Here is a 19,927-nt window from a genome sequence, read left to right as displayed (position 1 = left end):
ATGCTCAGGGCACCCCGGATAGTTCTCATTCTGTTCAGGCTGGTTCCTAAGCTCATTTATGCCCACACACACTTGGCAGGGCAAGCTCATGATGGAGTCAGCCAGAGATGCCCTTGGACATTATTTTTTCTTATGTATCCCTAAGCAAGGGCATCTACCTTGACCCTGTGCTTGTCAGAGGGCCAAACTCCCAGACATTTTAAGCTTAAAACAGTTACGAAGCTGAACTTTGCCTCTTCAATGACAAACACACAAACATCCAGAACTCTGAATATTGTATCAATTGGCTATGCTTATTGTATAAGTGTGAGAAATTCCCTTCCTAGCTAAATGCAAACATTGAGATCACACACAGAAAGCCTGGAAGAGGTTTGCAGGGGTGTCTGTTACATTCTGTTAACTGAGAATTAAGAGGATTCCAGGTGTACCTGGCTTGTAACTTGCCTGGAGAGGATCCTGAGTGCCAGTAACACTGAGGGAACCTTGCTACAGCCAGCTAACATGAAGGACGTCGAGCATGAGAACTGTCAGCAGAAGGAAAACCTTCAAGTCTTGGGAAGAGCCTGGTTTGAGGGGAGGGGTTTGGGGAGGAACAAATATGCCTTTGGGAAAAGGTGTTGGCAACCCAAAAATGAGAGGCAAGCAGCTTTTGAAATAGTAGGCTCTGTCCCTGGTAGCCATAAGCAGAAAATATAAATAATACACATTCATTGGGAAAAATTGAAAAGATATTAATCAAAATAAGCATATGGCTTTGTATCCTGGTTTTTACAGCAGTTTATTGTAACATTTAAATGTTCTTTGAAAAAATAGAATTTGAAGTTCAGAAAATTAAATTAGGTATAAGGGTTGAAAATTTTGCCCCATATTTTTGTCTTTCAGTTTATGTGATCAGTTAGGGCCTCTGATGACTTTTCCTAGTTAAGGGCATCAGATCTTGGCATCTATATTGTACTCATTGAAAGGAATTTCAGCAAAGCAAAGCAATTCCAGCTTCTGTTCAGATTACTCACAGAAACAATGCCCAACTGGTTATTAAAAAAAAAACTCTGAACTTCAAGTAGCCTTATAAACTGGGATTTTTATTCTTTTTTTTCAAAGCAATAAGCTTAGAACAGTTGGTGGTGTGCTGAAAGAAAGTCTTTGGAGTGGGACAGACGTGTGGGAACTGTCTCTGCCCTTTCCTAGCTATGGACAATTATTTGACCTTTCTGGCCACAACCTCCTCAGATGCAAAATGGGCATAATCTCAGTCACTTTTAGGGTTGCTGCAGAGTTGAAGAGAAATAATGCACACAAGGCACTTGGCATAGTATCTGGTACACAGCGATCAGTCATTAACTGCCAAGTCATATTACTCAAGACAGGGCCCCTGCACGGGATTATTGCATTCCCAGCACAAAGCACAGTGCCTGGGATGTCAGGACTCAGTCAGCGTGAACTGCATTAAGGAAAGAAGGAAGGGGTTTCACGCAGTGCTGTAGCTCAGGGAGGACAGGCGCCGGTGGGGACACAGGTATTTTTTATCTCCTCATACAATTCCCTCTTCAAAGATCCCAATTATCTCAAAAGAACTTTGGTTAAATTTCCAAACTACTCCTCCCCCTGCAACACACAGACACATACACAAAACAACACAACTCTGTGGCTTAAAGAAACAATCATTTTAATTAAATACATTAGAGTCAAGAGACAGAAAAGGAGTGGGGATGTGGATGCGTGATACATTCCTCTTTCACTGCAAGGTCCAAGCACTAGTTTTCCTTGCTCATTCACTAGAGAGAGAAGGTTGGGCCTCCAGTTCTCATCCATGGGCAGAATTCAGCGCTAAAGTCACAGTAGGATCAAGAGCTCTTCAGCACACTAGAGTCTGATCATTACAGCTTTGTCTAGAATAATACATTAGGCTTTTTCTTTCCTTCACTGTCAATTATAGAAAAAGCTACTTGGCACTTCTAAAATTCTGCAGATTAAGGGCATGATTTCTAACCAAAAAAACCCCAAAAAACAAAATTTTTTAAAAAAGAAAATTCAATCACATCAAACAAATGAAAGACCTGCGGTTGTTTGGGACAGTTTGGTGTTGTGTTTCTCTAACCCCCAGCAGAACTCAGCACAGCACTTGTAGGCTCCTGGAGGGCTTCTAGGTAACTGGCTAAGGGCAGGATTTAACCTGCACAATCTGGCACTCAACACTTACACTAAAGGCAGAGAAGAGCAGCAGCATTCAGAGATGGGGCAGGGCCAGATCTAGAAGGGGAGGGCTGGGGCCTAGGAAGATGAATGATTAGCGTGAGCTGGGATTCAGGAAGGGTGTGAACTAGGAGGCAATTAGGAACTAATACAGGGACAGGAACAAACACCGGTTCTCTGGGCAGGGGGATCTTTGGAAGGTGCTTCATTCTAACTGAGAGTCTTTCAGGATGCTACCCTTCTACAGAGCCTGTCCTGAAGCCTCGTCAGAACTCCCACTACACTTACATATCTCTCTTCAAGAAGACTTACAGGGCTTCTAATGACTCATTTAGCTTATGTATATGTCTAATTTCCTTCTTGAAGGCTGGGACTAAGGGCTGTTTCCTCCCAAACCTAGCTTGGTAATCTGCAACAGCACCCTCCTGGTGTTGAAATGAGATGAAATGTGCTAGGCTCCAAGGACCCAGGCCTGAGACCTTGCATCTGGGCAGAGGAACTGTTTTTACAGTGGGGGCAGAGGAAGGGGAGGTCAAGGAGACATAATCTTGGTACATGCTGTGTTGGGAGTGACCTGGGTCCCACTCTGTCTCTGCTTCCACATTCAACCCCAGATCTGAGAGTTCAGTTTCTTCAGTTTGAAGGTCAGCAGCCAGGACCTTGGAAGGAGGGAAAAGGTATAAAATGGGGCTGAGAATGGCTTTGTTGGGCATTCACCTAGACAGCCTTTCAGCTGGCTCTAACTCCTGGGAGTTTCTGATACTTCCTTCCTGCCTCTGAGAGCTTATTATTGATGCCCTAGAGCACATGGCAACTGGGGAATAAAATGAGCAAACTGATTTCTCGTTAGAAGACTTGAGAAAGGTCTGCTGACAATGACCATGAACAGTGAGCTGAGATGCCTCTTTTGGATTAACCATTGGCTTAGCCTGGGTTCCCCCCACCAAACAGACTTGGAGCAAGAACTTGTATGCTGGTAGTTTATTTGGGGAATGAATCCCAAGGAAGGGTAGTGGAGGACTGGGAAGAGTCAAACAGACAAGGAAGGAAAGAGAAAGGCAATCCAAGGGTGCATTATTGAGCTGATCAAGTCGGGCACGACTACAGGCAGCCAGGGCTCTATCATCTTAGGTGTGGTATAGAAAGTACCTTGGAACTGCCCACTGGAAGAACAGAAGAGTGGAATATTTCTCCACCAGCTCCTGTCTGCCTTGGTCAAAAGTTGTCCCAGGACATGTTAATTCCTTTGCACTTCCAGGTTCATGCATATGTCAGAATGGGCTGTGGCTTCCTGCAGGGGTCCTAGGCTGCAGCGACAGAGAAGTCTTGAGACAGGAAGATACCAGGTACAGCTGAGGCAAGGTGATTTCAGGTTATACCCGTAAGTGGTTGGTTGCCACAGCAAAACTGGAATAAAAAGATGGGCAGGGAGGGTGTGAGATCAGCCACTGACCTTCAAATGTCCTGTCTTTGTCTTCCATAAATAGAACTTTATTTCTATTAATTCTCAGTTCACAGACAGCATCTATGGTATTCCTAGGTAGAAATATTAACTCTTCCTTTAGCTGACTACTTTTCTAGCAATGCATGACCTGCAAAGTGTAACCTGGTGACTCATTATAAAGATTTATGTTATGGCTGTGGCATGCTGTACCAGGGACTATTCTGAAACACAGCGCAGAAGCAAGCTTGAGTATGTCTGTGAAATGGGTACAGAGAACCCAGTGCATCCTACATTTATGGTTCTCCCAGCCTTTAAAACTCTATGTGCCAGGAGCCGGGGGTAAAGAAGTAAGACACAGCCTCAGCCCTCAAGAAGCTCAAGTAACAGAAGTGACAGGCTTCATTAAAGTCCCTCCAGGTCCTTCCTTCCTTTCTATTTTCATCTGCCTGATCCCTTTCCAGTCAGTCCTTCTCTAATTTGACCTAAACATAGCTCTGCCACTAATTTGCCCCATAGGTTCCTTCTCCTCAGCCGGTTTCTCATCCTGAAAACTTGGCAGGGGAGCCTGATCTGTGGCGGATTGACCTCTGGTGTTGTATTGCTGAAACTGAGAAGCTGTACTATTTCTAACTTATTTGTTAAAACCCATAGGAACAAATTTTTAAATAAATTTCATCTAATCAAAAGACAAATTTAAAAATCAATCAACCAACAACCAGGACGAGCTCGAAAGACAGCAAACGTGCATAGGACCTGGGAGGAGCCAGGTTTCCTCACTTCCTGGAGCAGCATCTACACCCTGCCCGCAACCCCTCGGGGTTGAAATCTTTTCCCGCCTGCTGCAGAAGGGGCATGGCGGTGGAGGAAATCTACACCCTCTTTAGGACCAAGACGGACTGGCGGCAGGGTTTAATCTCGGGCTGAGCACCTAGCGACTGGGGGATCCTCTGCGGGAGAAGGGCTAGGCGGGACTCCGCAGGACGAAGGAGTCGGCGCGGGAACGGTCCCCGCCCCGGCGACGCCTGCCGTCTGGCTCCGCCCTGCGCAGCCCTACGAAGCGAACCCAAGGTATATAGCAGCACGCCGGTAGCTGAGGCAGGAGGCCGCAGGAGTGGGAGCCGGTTGGGGGGCTTCGAGAAGCAAACGGCGGTAGCGGCCCGACTCGGTGGTACAAGACCCGAGCGCCGGTACCTGCGAAGCGCGGGGTGACGGCGAACGCACCAGCTGAGCCCCCAGTAGCTGCAGCCCCTGCACCCGTTTGCTTTGGGGTAAGAGTAGGGGTCCGCAGCTCTGCAGATCGGCGTGATGCACCGGCGCCCTCTTCTTGGTTTGGTTTGAACTTGCACTGCCTTTTAGCCCGGTCGCCAGGATGCGGGTGGGGAGGGGGACATCAAGTCCTGTAGGCTGGGCCCTGGGGCTGCGGCGGGAGTAAGAGTGGAAAGAGGGACCTATCCCAACCAGACCCGTCTCATCTCCAGGTTGTCCTCATCCGCCGCCCTCCTGGACCTTCTGTCCAGGGCGTCCGTCCTGACCTTTATTACTCGGAATAACATACTTGGCAAAAGGAGTCCCGGTTTGAACACACGGCCCGAGTCTCCCAGGTGAAACCCTCAGCACTTATCCTTCTCAGCGGCCGCGTTTCACAGAAGACGAGCCCAGTCCCAATAAGGGAAGAAACTGGCCCAAGGTCACATCGTATTCAGAGGCCGAGCGGTAGTCCTGCCTCCTAGCCCGAGCTCTAGGCACTGCTCCCTTCTCTCCGGTTCTGCCCCGTATCCCTCGTCTTCCTGCGTCCTCCACGAGGCTCTGTTCTCGGGGATTTGGGGGGTGGGAGTGGGGTGCTTCCTCTCCTCCCGTTGTGCCCTCGGGAAGAATGCTGGACAGGACAGGCCGCGGTCCCAGCTTCCTTGAGTACAAGCGGAGCTGGCTATTGCTGGAGGACCGTACAGGCCATAGGACCGGGAGAGGAGGAGGACCGAGCGAGGTGGAGGAGCCATGGGGGCAGGCCGGGGATGCTGGGGTAGTGGTGGGCCCGGGCCAGCAAGTCCTGGAGCCCCCGCAGCGCACTGGAGCGAGGACAGCCCGGCTTTGTTTGGATGGTGCCATCTCAGCCAATGGGAGCGCCACTGGGGCCGTGCCCCCTCCGCTCCCCGCCTCTGGTGGATAGGAAGGGACTGCGGCCACGTGATTGGCTGCTCCGTCCAAAGTGTGGGGCTTGGAGCTGCGCTGAGCGAGTTGGCGCCTGCGCGCTCTGCCGGCGTGCTGGAGCGCGTCGCAGATTTGCGCCAGGGCAGTGTCCGCTTCTCGGGGCCGCGCGCTGCTGGGGGAGGGTTTGGAGCTGAGCGTGATGTTGAGCTCCCTTGAGCAGCGCGTGGTTTTTTCCAGCCAGTTTGCCAAAATCTGCTTGGAGTCAGCTGATGCTGAATCACTGTCTAACCCTGCGAGGGTTTGCAGAGGTACACGTTTCATTACCGTGGGCCTCCTGCTGCTGGGGTCCTTTATGAAGCAGCAAAAGTCCTACTTTTCACCAGAGCGTTGGAGCCTGGCCCTGCACAGGGCATATACCCCTAGCGGGCGAGGAAGCTGACCTTTGAAATTTGTGTAGCTTTCATATTCTTTCAGTACACATTTACAAAGTGTCTGCTTCCTGTCAGACACCAGCCTTGGTCAGTGATAGAACACGTGAGTCTTATTTGTGGGATGCTCACAGTCCAGGTTGAGATTGGTGGTCAGGTGAGGGCTGTGGTTGGTTATAAACAGAAATACCTCTAATACTGCACAACTTAGGTTAAGTGCTGTTTCAGAGGCACAGAAGGAAGGAGTGAAATGCAAGTATGGGCAGGAGATTGAGTTTTGATTTAGGGAATCAGGAAAGGTATCTTGAAGGAGGTATTATTTGAATCAGTTAGGACTTAGTAGATGAAGGAGACATCAGATTTGGTATAGGATGAGCAAATCACAAAAACTGGAAAGTACAGGGCTTACTGAGAGATGGCATAGCAAATGATATAATGGGTAGATGAGAAAAATATATTTGGAGAGACTATTTGGAGGGGCCTGGCAAGGACCAGAATACTGGGCTTGTACACTTTGATTTGAAATGCAGTAAGCACTTATGAATAGGACAACTCCTTAATCTGTCAATTATACTAATATCATTTTTTACATCTGCACCAAAAATCTTGGAAGTATCTTTGATTCTTCCTTCTTTCATATCCTGCATTTAATTTGTTAGTAAATTGCAATGGGCTATACCTTCAAAACATAGCCAGACTTTGACCACTTCTAATTACCTCCATGGTTTCCACCAGGGCTGGCAGCCCTTTATATATCTCCAGGGAATACTTTTTCACATTTTCCTGGAGTTGTGCAGTGCACAACCTGCATAGCTGTACATGATGGTCCTGGATTACTGCCATAGTTTCTAAATGGTCTTCCTGCTTCTGCCTTTGTCCATCCTCAGTCTATTCTTAACCCAGTGAGAGTTATCTTATTAAAATACGTCTGATGTGGTATTCCCCTGCTGAAATCTCTCTTAATTCATTCAAATATCATGTGCCTACTGTGTACAGGGCACCGTTAGGTGTTGAGGATACAACAGGGACAAAAAAGACAAAAATTCCTGCTCTCAGGGTTTACATTCTAGTGGGACTGAAATATGATAAATACAATAAGTAAGTACAATATGTATAATGTGGCAAGTTGCCAAGGAGGAAAAAAGAAGGAAGCAGGGAAGGGGGATAGAAAATGTCAGGGTAGGGATGGGATTGATGGGGTGGCCAGATAATGCCTTACTGAGTAAACATTTGAATAAAAGATTGAATTGAGAGAATGAGCCCTGCGGAGAGTGAGGAAAAGAACGTTCCTGGTGGAGGGAAAATCAGGCAAAAGCCCTGAAGCATGAGCTTGCCTGACATGTTCCAAGTACAGCACGAAGGCCACTGTGACCTATGTGCAGTGAACAAGGAGGGACGAGATCAGAGACGTCATGGGGACCTAGATTATGGAGGGCATTGTAGGCAGTCTGAGTGATTTTGGCTTTTACTCTGAGCAAAAATTTGGTGCAGGAGTGACATGATCTGATTTGTACTTCGTAGGCTCATGGAGGCAGTGTTGAGCAGTGTCTGTTGGGGGACTAGGATGGAAGCAGGGAGCCTAGTTGAGACGCGATTGCAACAACCCAGGCAAGAAGGGATGAAGTCTTAGCAAAGATGATAGCAGAGGATGCTTGATATATTGTGAAGGTGGAGTCAGGATTCGCTGACTGCTTGGCTGTGGAGTGTGCAAGGGAGGAGTCAAGAACAAGGGAGACTCAGAGGAACAGATATGCAGGGCCATGGCACAAGCTCAGTTTTGGACAGGCTAAGTTTGAGATACCTATTAAACATTCAAGTGGAGATGTTGGATGGGTAGTTGGATACATTAAGCCTGGAGTTCAGAGAAGAAGCTGGTTGGAGATGAAAATTTAGGAGATGGCAGCATGTAAATCATATTTAAAGCAATGAGAGCTCAGCCTGGTTGTGAGAAGAGACCAAGAAGGGAGCCCTGGGACTCCATCGTTTAGTGATCTGTCTTGAGTTTGGTAGGCAAGCCCTGTTCTCCTAGGCGTGGAATGCCTGCTTAAGCTAGCAGTTGTAGTTATGGCCATTTTGGTAGCTCTGGTAACACTTTCTCTTGGGGAACAGCAGATGTCTCCTTGACAGAATGGAGAGGGGGAGGCTCATGTTGCTGTTATGTTACGAGATCTATAGTGTGACATTCTTAGAATATGGGGCAAGCTTAGGAATTAATGATAATGATCTGCAGAAAGAACCTGCTTTTAGTGTGGTTTCACCAATATTGTTTCAGCTGCAACTAACAGAAACTTTAAGCTTGCTTAAATCAACACAGAGAATAAAGACATGGCATGAAGCTGAAGGTAGGACGGCAGCTGGGTCTCCAAGAGCAGAGCTCCCCTCTGGAGTCTCAGATGTTGTTTTTTCTCTCTCTCCACCTCCATCTCTGTTTCATTCTACATATGTGCCTGACTATTCTCTCTGTCTGTCTGTCTCTCTCTCTCTCTCCAGACTGGCTTTCTCCATCTCTCTTTCTGGCTTCATGCTCAAAGTAGCATAGCCACTTTTCTCCCCACTCTATCAGCCAGATCACATGTCTCTGCCCTGCAGGGATGGATTTGCATTCTTCCATAGTGCCAGGGGACAGAATGATAGATTCATCTGTTGTCTTTCCTTGACCCAGTGGCCCGGGGAAGGGGGCGGGGTTCTCATTGCACAACTACAGCTACAGAGGCCAAATCCTGTGGGCAAGAGACAGGTCCAAGAGGACAGGGATCAGGTGAACAAGACAGACACCCAAAAGATGGCCTCTGCAGAGAGTGTGATGTGTTGTTCTCTGAGGAGAACTGGCCATCACCTAAATCCAATCTGGTGACTAGAGTGTTGGACTAACCCAAGTGTCTGCATTAGGTTTGCCTTTGCTGAACTGGGCTAAAGTTAAATCCTTGGCTTTTATTGAAGGTCTCTGTTAAAGACAGCTATATAAAAGTCATGTCTGCATTTATGATAATATGGTAGTGAGAACCTCTACTCTATCATTTGATGTTCCTATATAATACTTTTAGACTTTTGTTCCAGAATAGTTATCTCTCTAAGGAATAATAGGCATCTTTTTTTGAATGAGGGCTTTAAAACTTGTCTGGTTTCCTTTTTTGATGGCCTCAAGGAATCCTCCATTAACTGTACAGTGAGCACACATATCTGAGCTGAGCTGGAACTTTCAGGTAAGATAATGCTAAGTGATCAGAAGGGAAATAGCCAAAGGGTAATAGACATTTTTCTGGTGAGAGATCTCAAATGCAAATGCCCACAGTGTCCAGGCAGTTAACAGAGGTGATGTGGGTAGGCTTAAGATAGTAAGTGCAAACTTTTTGTATTGAGTTCAAGCATAACACAGCTGCTTAGTTACATTGCCTTTTAAAACACTAGGTTGGCCAAAAAAAACAGCCAAGTAGAATGTGTTGGAAACAGGCTGCGAGTTGTCAGTTGGAGTCTCACACAGCTCACTGGCTTTAAGCTCCTCAGTGTGGGGTCTCTCCACAGGATGGTTCTCTGCCTAAACCCAGCATGCCCTCCTCGGTAGAACAGAGCCTTCCCTTCCTGCCTGGTATTACCAAGGCCCATCCAGACTTCATGTCCAGAAACTCAAGAGTTTTCTCCTTCCTGCCTAAGTCCAGCCTCCTGATTTCTCTCAATTCACTGCTGATGCCCTGTGTCCTCTGAGGATGTCAGTACTGGGGATATCTGCCACTTGCCGGGGACACGCTGACCCTGACCCACAGGAATGCAACCAGCTATGTCCTCTGCAAGATAGTCCTGTCAGAATGCAGCAAGCGAGCCCAGCGTCAAGACCAGGATGAACACCGGTTTTTTTTGGAGGGGGGGTGCAGTCCATGGGTTTTACATTGACAATGCAAAGGACGTGCCCTTGAGAGCAGACCTAAGTGTTCTCAGTGTTAGAAAAGTTTCTCCCAGGTTTATTAATATGTGAGCATCTTGACTTTGTGACAGTATCTTATAAATTTGATAATCGAGCAGCTGATTGAGGTCAAGGCTAAGGAGATGGTCTCACCCCGACAGGGACTCTGCCTGCCTCCTTGCAGCACCCTCCTCCCACAACCATTTGTTTCCAAACCAAAAGGCTTTTCGTTTGAGAAGCTAATATTTACAGAGAATAAAGCCCAGCCCAAGACATAAGATGACAAACAAGCCTGAAGAGTGTGCAGGAATCCCACTGCCTATAGCATTGTTTTAGGGGGTGAAAACAGCAACATATTTAAGAAACATAAAAAGGAGAAGAAAAAGAGTTCTAAAATTCTAACATTTTGTATGTAAGAGACTACATTGTGAATGGTGCATTATTAAAGGAGCTGAGTTTTTGTCCACTTTAAGCTATTTTGACTGCAGCACTTTTAAATATTGCTGACTCAAAGGAAAATAAAATGGAAAGCAGCCCTCTCTTTGGAGATAACTTTGAGGCATTCTCTGCCACAGGCATGGAGCAGAAGGGACGGGAAAGGGCTTTAATTAGAGACAACTGAATTTAAAAATCACCCAGCGGTGGTGACCTCAAACTCCAGTCCTGGCAGAAGTAGGTGGAGATACGTGTGCTCAGCCAACTGGTCAGTATTTGGGTGGGGTGGGGGCACCCCTTAAAGAATCTGAGCCCAGCATGGGCCTGTGCCTTCTAAGGAGGACCAGTCTATAGTGGGGGTTGTGTGGCGGTGATGGTAGGGTTCGAGCACTTAACTCATCCCCACTCAGCAGAGACTTCACTGAGCGCCTTCTTTGGGTCAGGTTTTTTCTGGGAATGAGGGATTCAGTGGTGACCAAGATGGACGAGGTTCCTGGCCTCACTGAGCTTATGCTTTAGAAGGGGAAGATAAAGTAATGAAGTAATTTTGGGTTGAAGGATGATTTCTTAAAAATAATATTTATTTTTTTCTAAATTTCTTTTGTTTATTTTGGAGGGGGTGGTAATTAGGTTTTTATTTGTTTGTTTTAATGGTGGTACTGGGGGTTGAACCCAGGGCCTTGTACATGCTAAGCACGTGCTCTTCCACTGAGCTGTAAACCCTCTCCCCAAGGATGATCTTACAGAGGGCAGCCCCTGTGTGTTGCATGGGGGGTTGGGGCAGCCTCTCTGAAGCTGGAAGGGTGGGAAGGACTCAGCCATCTAGAGTGGGGAAAGGCAAGGTCCAGGGCCACGAGGTGAAAAAGAGCTTGGTGTATGTTCAGGAGGTCAGTGTGGCTCCAGTGCAGTGAGCCCAGGGAAGGTGGTGCCAGAAACTGAGAGCAAGGGAGGCAGAGGTCCATTCCAAAAGGCATGGAGAGGCTTTTAGGCAAGGGAGTCACATAACCTGACTGGGGTTAGAAAGATCTTTCTGGCTGCAGGGCTGAGAATGGAGTGTTGTGAGTAGGGGCAGGGGTGGAAGCAAGAGCCTACTGCATGGTCCAGGAAGGATCACATAGATCAAAAGATCCCTATTTGTTTGCCTTTCCTGAGGATTGAACTCCACCTGCCTCCTGCAGTGAACACCCTGCGGTTGGCTAGTTAATGAATTTATTCCACACCCACTGGCCCAGGGGGCTGGTTATCAGTTAGATTAGGGGTGCTGGCAATAGGACAGGGAAGGAGCTGCCTCTCAGGCAGAACCTTATTACTGATAAGAACAGGTTAACAAACCAGAGGCGGGTGTGCAAGGAGAGACTAGAATGGCTCACCAGGAAAAGAACAATAGCTCCCCCCGGCTGTAGTTGTCTTGCTCAACTCCCTTGTCTCCTCCCTTCCCTTCCCTTAGGCCGGGAGGAATCACCAGAACAGAATTAAGCAGAGTTTAAGAGGGCAACTAATATACCTGCTGATCAGCAATTCCTAATGCACGACTAGTCACAGTGCTGAGTAGCCTTAAGGTGACACCAAGTGATACATGTCGTTGTCACAACCAAGTTGATTTAACCTGGACAGGGGCTGGTAGGATGGTGGGGGAGACTCTGTATGTGTGTGAATTGAGGTTGATTAGAGTGTGTCTCAAATTCTAGCTCCAGTCTCCAGGCTTTTATGAGTTGCTGATGAATTCAGCCCCCGAGTTGGACCCTGTGCTTGGTGAGGTGGGGAGAGAGGTGGAGAGCTGAATCAGATGCTACGTGGCCCGGGGCTGGAAAAGCTGCCCGGAGGCATGTGGGCACATTGAGATGCACGTTCTGCTGGATATGGTGAACACAGACAGGAGAGAGGAACTCATGGAGCTGGAATCTCTGAGGAGGCAGGTCCCCCAGTGCCCCTCCACAGACTGGTTTGACAGTCACTAGTCTATTCCAACCTTGTTATGCTGCACATGGGTGATGACCCATCCAGGGTTGCCCTAGAGTTGATGACATAGCCAGAGCCAGAACCCAGGTTTCCAGATGTCCCAGTCTCCTGACTCTTTCCATCATGTGAGGATGAAGCTTGAGAGGAAGGTGGCAAGAGGAGACTGCCTGGTAGCATGACTGGACCTGGGTCAGACAGAGCCCAGTTTGACTTTCACAACCTGGAAGGAATATAGCCACCCCTGAAGGCAACAAGGCAATGCTGAGGGTGCCTTTGTGTTTCAGAACCCACCAGGAGGAGCCTGACCATTCTGCCTCTTGTGGCCACAATGCTGACCGCCCGCCTCTCCAGACCCCTGTCACAGCTCCCAAGGAAAACCTTGAGTTTCTCTGATAGAGGAAACGGAACCAGGTAAGAAATTGAAGGGTGGAGGTAGCCTTGAGGGTTATAGTTTCTGGGCAAAGCAAAGCTCTTCACACATAATAAGGCTTGACTCTCAAAAATGTCTCTCAATACCCATTGTCTATCAGCAAAGGACGGCTCACAGGGCACAGAAGAATATCTTTCATCAGATTATTTTTTTAACTTTTTATTTTGAAATAACTCTACACTTACACAGAAGTTGCAAAAATAGTACAAAAGTTTCCTTATCCCCCTTTCCTAATTTCCCCAAATGTTAGCATCTTACAAAACCGTAGTGCAATCATCAAAACCGGGAAATTACCACTGATATAATACTACTAACTAACCTATAGATCTAATTCAGATTTCACCAAATGACCCAGTAATGGACCTTTTCCTGGTCCAGGATACAAACCAGGGTCCCCAGTGCATTTAGTTGTTGTGTCTCCTTACTCTCTCCCTCCTGGGGCACTTTCTCAGTCTTTGTTTTTCATGACCTTGACACCTTGGAAGACTATCTCTCAGTGTGGATTTTGGGATGTTCTCGTGTTTAGATTCAAGTATGCATATTTGGAAAGGTAAGGAGGTGCCCATCTTGGTGCATCACATCAGGAGGCACAGATCCCATTACTTTGATTACCTGGCTAATGGCGCTTTGAAAATGTCACATGTGAAACCAATTAAGCAAAATGTCCCAAGACTTCACTGAACTGTGTGATTTAGAGAAAGCATTAAGTAAAAATGAAAGAAGCAGCTCTTCTTTGAGAGCTCCTGGAAGTTGCCTTTTCCAAGGGGATTTAGTGTGCTCAGCTACCTCGTTTTATTCCTTTGCAGCCAGAGCAAGGAAAAAGTAATGACTTTTTCTTTCTTTTATATTTGAGAGGAGTTAAATCAAGTGGCAGGTTAAATTCAAAGTCCTGGCAGCTAGAAAATTGATGGTTATTTTCTATGCCAATAGATAAATTTAGAAGAACATGAATTTAGGTTTTTAGCAGCATTTGCTTAAAAACAATTCCATGGGATACTAAAGCTTGATTGGAGATGGGGCTTCAACTACCAGAGGACACCATATAAAAAGAGTTTTTAAATGGCCCTGTTGCTGAAATACGGCCTCTGTACCCCAAGCCTCCCTCATTTCCGGTCTAACCCTGGTCAGCAAGAGCGTGAGAAAAACCCTTTAAACCATCACACAGTTAAGCAGTTACAAACACCATTACAGTTGTCAGATGATCACTGATGACAGTAGGGTCCTGTTCAGTTACAGCCCCTACTGCAGAGGTGACATCCCATCAAAGAGGAAATGGAACTTGGCTCTGACGCAGGACTCTTGGAAGATGATTTACTGAAATTTTTTTTTTCAGTGAGTGATTCATAGAAATGGTAAAAGTCTGTCTCAAAAGAGGCTTTTAGAGATTTCTGGAGGTTTTTTTACAGAGGAGAAAGTAATCCCAAAGGAGGTTAAAATACTTTTACAAAGATTTTATCTTCAAATTAAAGGGAAGTGAATTAACTGCTCTGTATCCATCTGAACATTCTGTTTTTCACTTTAGTGAAATGACATGAAATATTCAGTACTTTATTATTTTAAAAAAAATTAAAGGGAAGTGAAGCATTAGTTAGGCTTCTGGCTCATTTGAGTGGAAAGAAAAGCTGTCACAGGGGATTCTGAATCTTCTAGAAGGCTTGCAGAAATAACCTGCTTAGGCTGAGGGGAGTTGGGGCAGGGTGGTCAGGGGCAGAGCTGCGTCAAGTGCATTAGCTGTCTTCCAGGCAAAGTTGTCAGCAGAGGTCAGGGAGGGAGGGAGACCCAGGTGTGTGAGGAGGATGGAATGGTGGGTGAGCACTGTGCCTGGATGAGACAGGAGGTCTTGGGTGGGGAAGAACTTTGGCCTGATCATTTTGCTTGAATCTCAGACTCCAGTCAACTACCTGTACGTCGATCCTGTGATCACATCCTTAACAAGTGAACTTACAGCCTCTATTTGAATATCTCCAGCCATGGGACCATCAGCACCTCTCACAGCAGGCCTCTTGTCTTTGGACAGTGCTATTATAAAGTCCTTCTTCACATTGGGCAGAAATCTTTTCTCTGTTCCTCTTATTTCTGGGTCTGCCATCTACATTCATCCTGAATAAGTTCATCTCTTATCCCCAGAGACACCATACTACCCCGATACCTCCGTCCCCAACTTCTCTTATTGCGTCTGCGTGTTTTGTCATTGCTCATCTCCCATGATTTCCCCATTCAGCACCCAGGTCTTCCACCTGAATGATGTCCTTTTGGCCTGTGCACCCCCATACCTGCATTCCTCAGGGCAGCAGTCAATCAGTACATAGGTCCTGTCCAGACAAAACCTCCCCAGGGGTGGCCAGGTGTGGTCCCTGCCCGGACACCCTGTTCTGCTTACTGACACTATATAGCCCTCAGATTTCAGATTTCTGGCTTTGCCAGAAGGCTCTGGCTTCCCTCCTGGAGCCAGTGACTTACTGATGCATTCCCTACCTGGAACACTACCTCCCGGATCCTGGTTACACACACCAGTTGGCTTGGCCCCAGTGCTCAGCCCTGCCTGCCCGGCCGTGACGTGTAATACCCCAGGGCAGCCTGACCTGGGCAGAGTGGAGAGGGGCCCTTGCCTCCCTCATCCCTGACCAGCCTAGGCTCACATAGCTTCTTTTGGCAGCCCCATCACTTACGATTCGTGGTCGACCAGACTACATTTTTTTCCACAGATGCTGCTGTGGGAGGCTGCATTTCTCCCCAGCTGCACTTGTGTCACTGATAATTGTCCCTCCTAAGCTCATCTTGTTAGATTCAGCCTGTCAAATTGACTCCTCACTTCTCTCAGCAGACAGCTGCATTACTGTTTATTGTCGCTGATTCATGACAGAAGGAACAAAGGGATAGAGACATAAACTAGAAGGATGGAAAAGAAGACAGCATTAATGCCTTGGCCAGCGTTGGGTGGTGTCTTGAATGTGGCCTGGAAGTTCCTGGACACCAGTGCTCTGGAACCAGCCATTTCTTCCACAGGCCCTTGGGGAAGTGCCAACCTGCACCTGCTCCACCCTGTCTGATTGCACTTCTAGGTTAGGATGGAAATCAGCAAGCTCTCCTCTGAATCCGGTGGCCATCTCTTTGGGACTCACCCCTCTGCAAGGTTACTGACAATCCTGAGTTTAACTTTTACCACCTGTGAGACTTGCATAGCTCTCAGAGTGAGTGGTTTGGTTGACCAGCAGTTTGCTGCTACCGTAAGCCCCTCCTGGGGAGAGGGGACCCTCCAGGGCAATGCACACTATTTCATAATATGGGGCTTGGACTTAACCCCTCAGGGGCATTCTTAGCCTTGATAAGCCAGTGTATCACAACTGCATCACACTAAGAAGAGCAAGGACCTCCAGAAGGCTAGGGCTGGAGTGGCATCAGTGGACCCGGGCTTCTTTTATCTTTCTGCTCTGTCGTCCCAATAGCTGTTCTCACCTCAGAGTGCCATGATTCTCTTCCACCTCCAGCCCCAGTCCAGGCAGGGAAAAGCAAAGCAGCATGGAGGAAGGGAGGAGCTGCCCCTGCATCAGGAGAGCAACTCTCCCAGCAATCACTGCAGGGTTCTGCTTATGCATTATGAGCTGGGGATAGTCACATGATCACAGGGCAAGCCTGGGAAGAGTTGGGCACATTGCTACCCAAGACAAAATTTTGATGACGAGGCAGATGAAAAGAGAGATATTGGCGGCAAACAGCAGTGTCTTCCTTGGCTGAACTGGGCTGTGGCCCAGAGCTGATTTTGTCCCCAGAGATGATAGGGCTTTGGCAGGCAAGAGGCTTGAAAAGGAAACCTCATGGGGAAAAAGTACTTTTTCTCTTTTCCTAAGGCAGCAGTTTTGAACTCTGGTTGCAAATTAGAATCACCTAGAGGACAGTGGGGGGAAAAGATTCCCTGCGCCCTACCCCGGGGGATTTGGATTTCATTCATTAGGGATGGGGCCAACTGTGCAAATAGTTCAAAAAGCTTCCTTAGTGATTCTTCTTAAACTATTTTGGAAGGAATTTCAATCATATACAAAGGTAGAAAGTTGTGTACTGACACCTGGGGTATTGGGGCTTCAGCAGTGATCCGTCTCATGGCCAGTCTCATTTCATCTGTGTCCCCACCCACTCTCCTCCCCCTCCCTTTATTGGATTATTTCAGAGCAAATTCTGGACATCATGATTGACTTGTAAATATTTAGGTATCTATCTCTAAATGGTAAGGATTCCTTTTAATAATGTGAGCACATAATCATGATTGGATTCCCAAGTGATTCTAATAAACAACCAGGGAGGCGGACCCAAGAACTGATGCTCTTGACCTACATCAACCAGGCCTTTCCCTAGACCGCCTGTACTGGAATCACTTGAGGTGCTTGTTAAACATGCAGATTTCCAGGGGCCACCCCTTCCTACTGAATCAGAATGTCAATCAGGGACCTGGGAGCCTGCATTTTAACAAGCTTCCCAGGTGCTTGTTAACCAAAGTTATGGAACTGAGGTGCTAAAGCCTTCCCAGGCCCAAGGCCCCTCCAAATTGAGAAGTCCTAAGCCAGGGGTCCCATAGCACCTGCAGAAGCTGCAAAGTGAGAGAAGAAATGAGAGCAGGATGAGGCATTCCCAGCTATGGCCGAGAAGGAAAGGTTGAGAAGCCAAGCAGTGCCCAGGAGGGCACTCCTGTGTCAGCTGGACCGTCCCAGCAGTGTTCTTGGTCCGACTCACCCACCGTCAGGACTCTGCCTCCTGGGGATTGAGTGTGGAGGGATGGGGCTTTGTGCTCTCTGGAGAAGGAGAAATATGTCAGTTGGCAGCTGGGTCTGAGCTGTCGAGCCTGGTATGCTACCTCCAGAGATAGTCAAGTTTGAGTGGCTATATTTGAGCATGGGGAGGTAGGTTTGAGAAAATCTGGCCACAAAGCAGTTTGAAATAAATTTTTCCTTGCTGTGACCTTATTGTTACTTTTAAAAATATCAAATAGTGCAAAGGGAGTGTCAGGGGACAAGCACATATGATCCAATTCTGCCAGGGACACCTTGTCCTTTTTGTGGAGCAGATCCTGGGAAAACAGTGATTATTTTTAGATAAGGTCAATTAACTAGTTTTGGGTGCACTGACCTCCCCATTCTGTTCACTTATGACCAATCTCACTACCAGGGGTCATGTCAGAGAAAGCCAAATTGGGGCCAGGACTTACATACTAACCAAGCAGTAATAAGGCACCCTGCCTGCGTGGGGTAGGGGTGGGAGTGTCAGAGGACACCTAGTGGAGAGGGAGAGTCACGACTTTCTCCACTTCTCAGCAGCAATGACACCTCACACTCCCACACTTGGGGACCAGAAATGAGGCACTCTAACCCCTCCCAGCCAGGGAGTTTTGGTGGAGACCCAGTGGGGAGCTGGAACTCCCTTCCCCACCCAGCAGTAACTCCTTCCATTTTATTTTATGGAGCTAGTATTACCTTGATTCCAAAACCAGACCAGGACAGTACAAAAAAAGAGAACTACAGATGAATACCCTTCATGAATATAGATGCAAAAATGCTTAAAATATTAGCCAACAGAATTTGGCAATATATAAAAAGAATTATAAACTATGAAAAAGTGGATTTGTTCCAGGGATGCAGAGATGGTTCATTGTTGAAAATCAGTTGATGTAATCCACCAAATTGAAAGCCAAGGAAGAAGGATCACATGAATCTATCAATGCAGAAACAGCATATTTTAACACCCATTTATGACGAAAAACTCTCCAAAAATAGAAGGGAATTTCCTAAACTTGGTAAAGAGCATCTACAAAAACTGTGCAGCTACCATTATATTTCCTGGTGAAAGATTAGATGCCTTTCACTTGAGATAGGGAGCAAGGCAAGAATGTCTGCTCTCACCATGGATCCACCACAGAGCAATAAAGAAGTGTAATAAGGCAAGAAAAGGAAATAAAAGTCATACAGATTGTAAAAGAAGAAATAAAACTGTCCCAATTTGTAGATTACATGGTTGACCATGTAGAAAATCCCCCAAAATCCACAGAACACTCTGAGAGCTAATATGTGAGTTCAGCAGGACACAGGATACAAGATGACACACACAAATCAGTGTATTTCTATATCCTGGCAATGAACGTGTGGATATCAAAATTTAAAACAATACCATGTACAATTGCTCAAAAGAATGAGTTACCTAGGTTTAAATACAGCAAAATATACAGGATTTGTACACTGAAAACTATCTAATGCTGATGAAAGAAATCAAAGATCTAAATAAATGGAGTCCCACACTGTGTTCAGGGATTGAAAGACTCAAAAGAGTAAAGGCGTTGACTTTCCCTGAGCTAATAGACAAGTTTAGCATAATTTCTATCAAAATCCCAGTCAAGTGGGGAGGGTGTGGCTCAGTGGGTAGAGCACATGCTTAGCACGCACAAGGTCCTGGGTTCAATCCCCAGTACCTCCTCCAAAAATAAATAAATAAACCTAATTACCTCCTTCCCCTCAAAACCAAAACAAAACAAAACAAAATCCCAGTCAGACTTTTTTGGAAAAAGACAAGATTAGTCTAAAATTTCTATGAAAAGGCAGAGGGAATAGAATAGTGAAAACAATTTTGAAAAAGAAAAATAAGGTGGGAGCACATAGATCAGTGAAACAGAATGGAGAATCCAGAAGTAGACCCACACAGATACGCCTAACTGATATTTAACAAAGGTGCAAGGAAATTCAATGCAGGAAAGAGAACATTTTCAAAAAATGGTGTTGGAGTAACTGATGTTCATAGGAAAAAACAGAAATAAAAGCAACCAACTTTGACTTAAGTCTCACATTTTATGTAGAAGTTAACTCACAATGGATCATGGACTGAAACTGTAAAACACTAAACTATAAAACTTTTAGGAAAAAAAGGGAAAATCTTTGGGTTGGGGCATAGGCAAGGAGTTCTGAAAGTTGATAGCAAAAGCATGGTGTGTAAAAATGAATAATCAGACTTCATCA

General features: G+C 46.6%; 1 protein-coding gene across 4 annotated transcripts in view; it reads left to right on the top strand.

Annotated features, from left to right (window-relative positions):
* Positions 1–4,459: 4,459 nt before the first annotated feature.
* The window catches only part of BDH1 (3-hydroxybutyrate dehydrogenase 1), a 39,224-nt gene continuing 23,756 nt past the window's right edge, over positions 4,460–19,927 (top strand). Inside the window, exons 1-3 of one of the 4 annotated variants that reach the window (XM_014554428.2) lie at positions 4,460–4,705; positions 5,116–5,238; positions 12,790–12,916. In XM_014554428.2, coding sequence (XP_014409914.2) covers positions 12,834–12,916 — 83 coding nt within the window. In that variant the 5' untranslated portion in view covers positions 4,460–4,705; positions 5,116–5,238; positions 12,790–12,833. The other 3 variants (XM_032481609.1, XM_014554429.2, XM_006178964.3) reach the window with 3 other exon arrangements.

This window comes from Camelus ferus, chromosome 1 (genome assembly GCF_009834535.1).
Source record: "Camelus ferus isolate YT-003-E chromosome 1, BCGSAC_Cfer_1.0, whole genome shotgun sequence".
Classification (NCBI taxonomy): Eukaryota; Metazoa; Chordata; class Mammalia; order Artiodactyla; family Camelidae; genus Camelus; species Camelus ferus.
The sequence above is the reverse complement of the archived record's forward strand: the minus strand, read 5'-3'. Positions and strand labels throughout refer to the sequence as shown.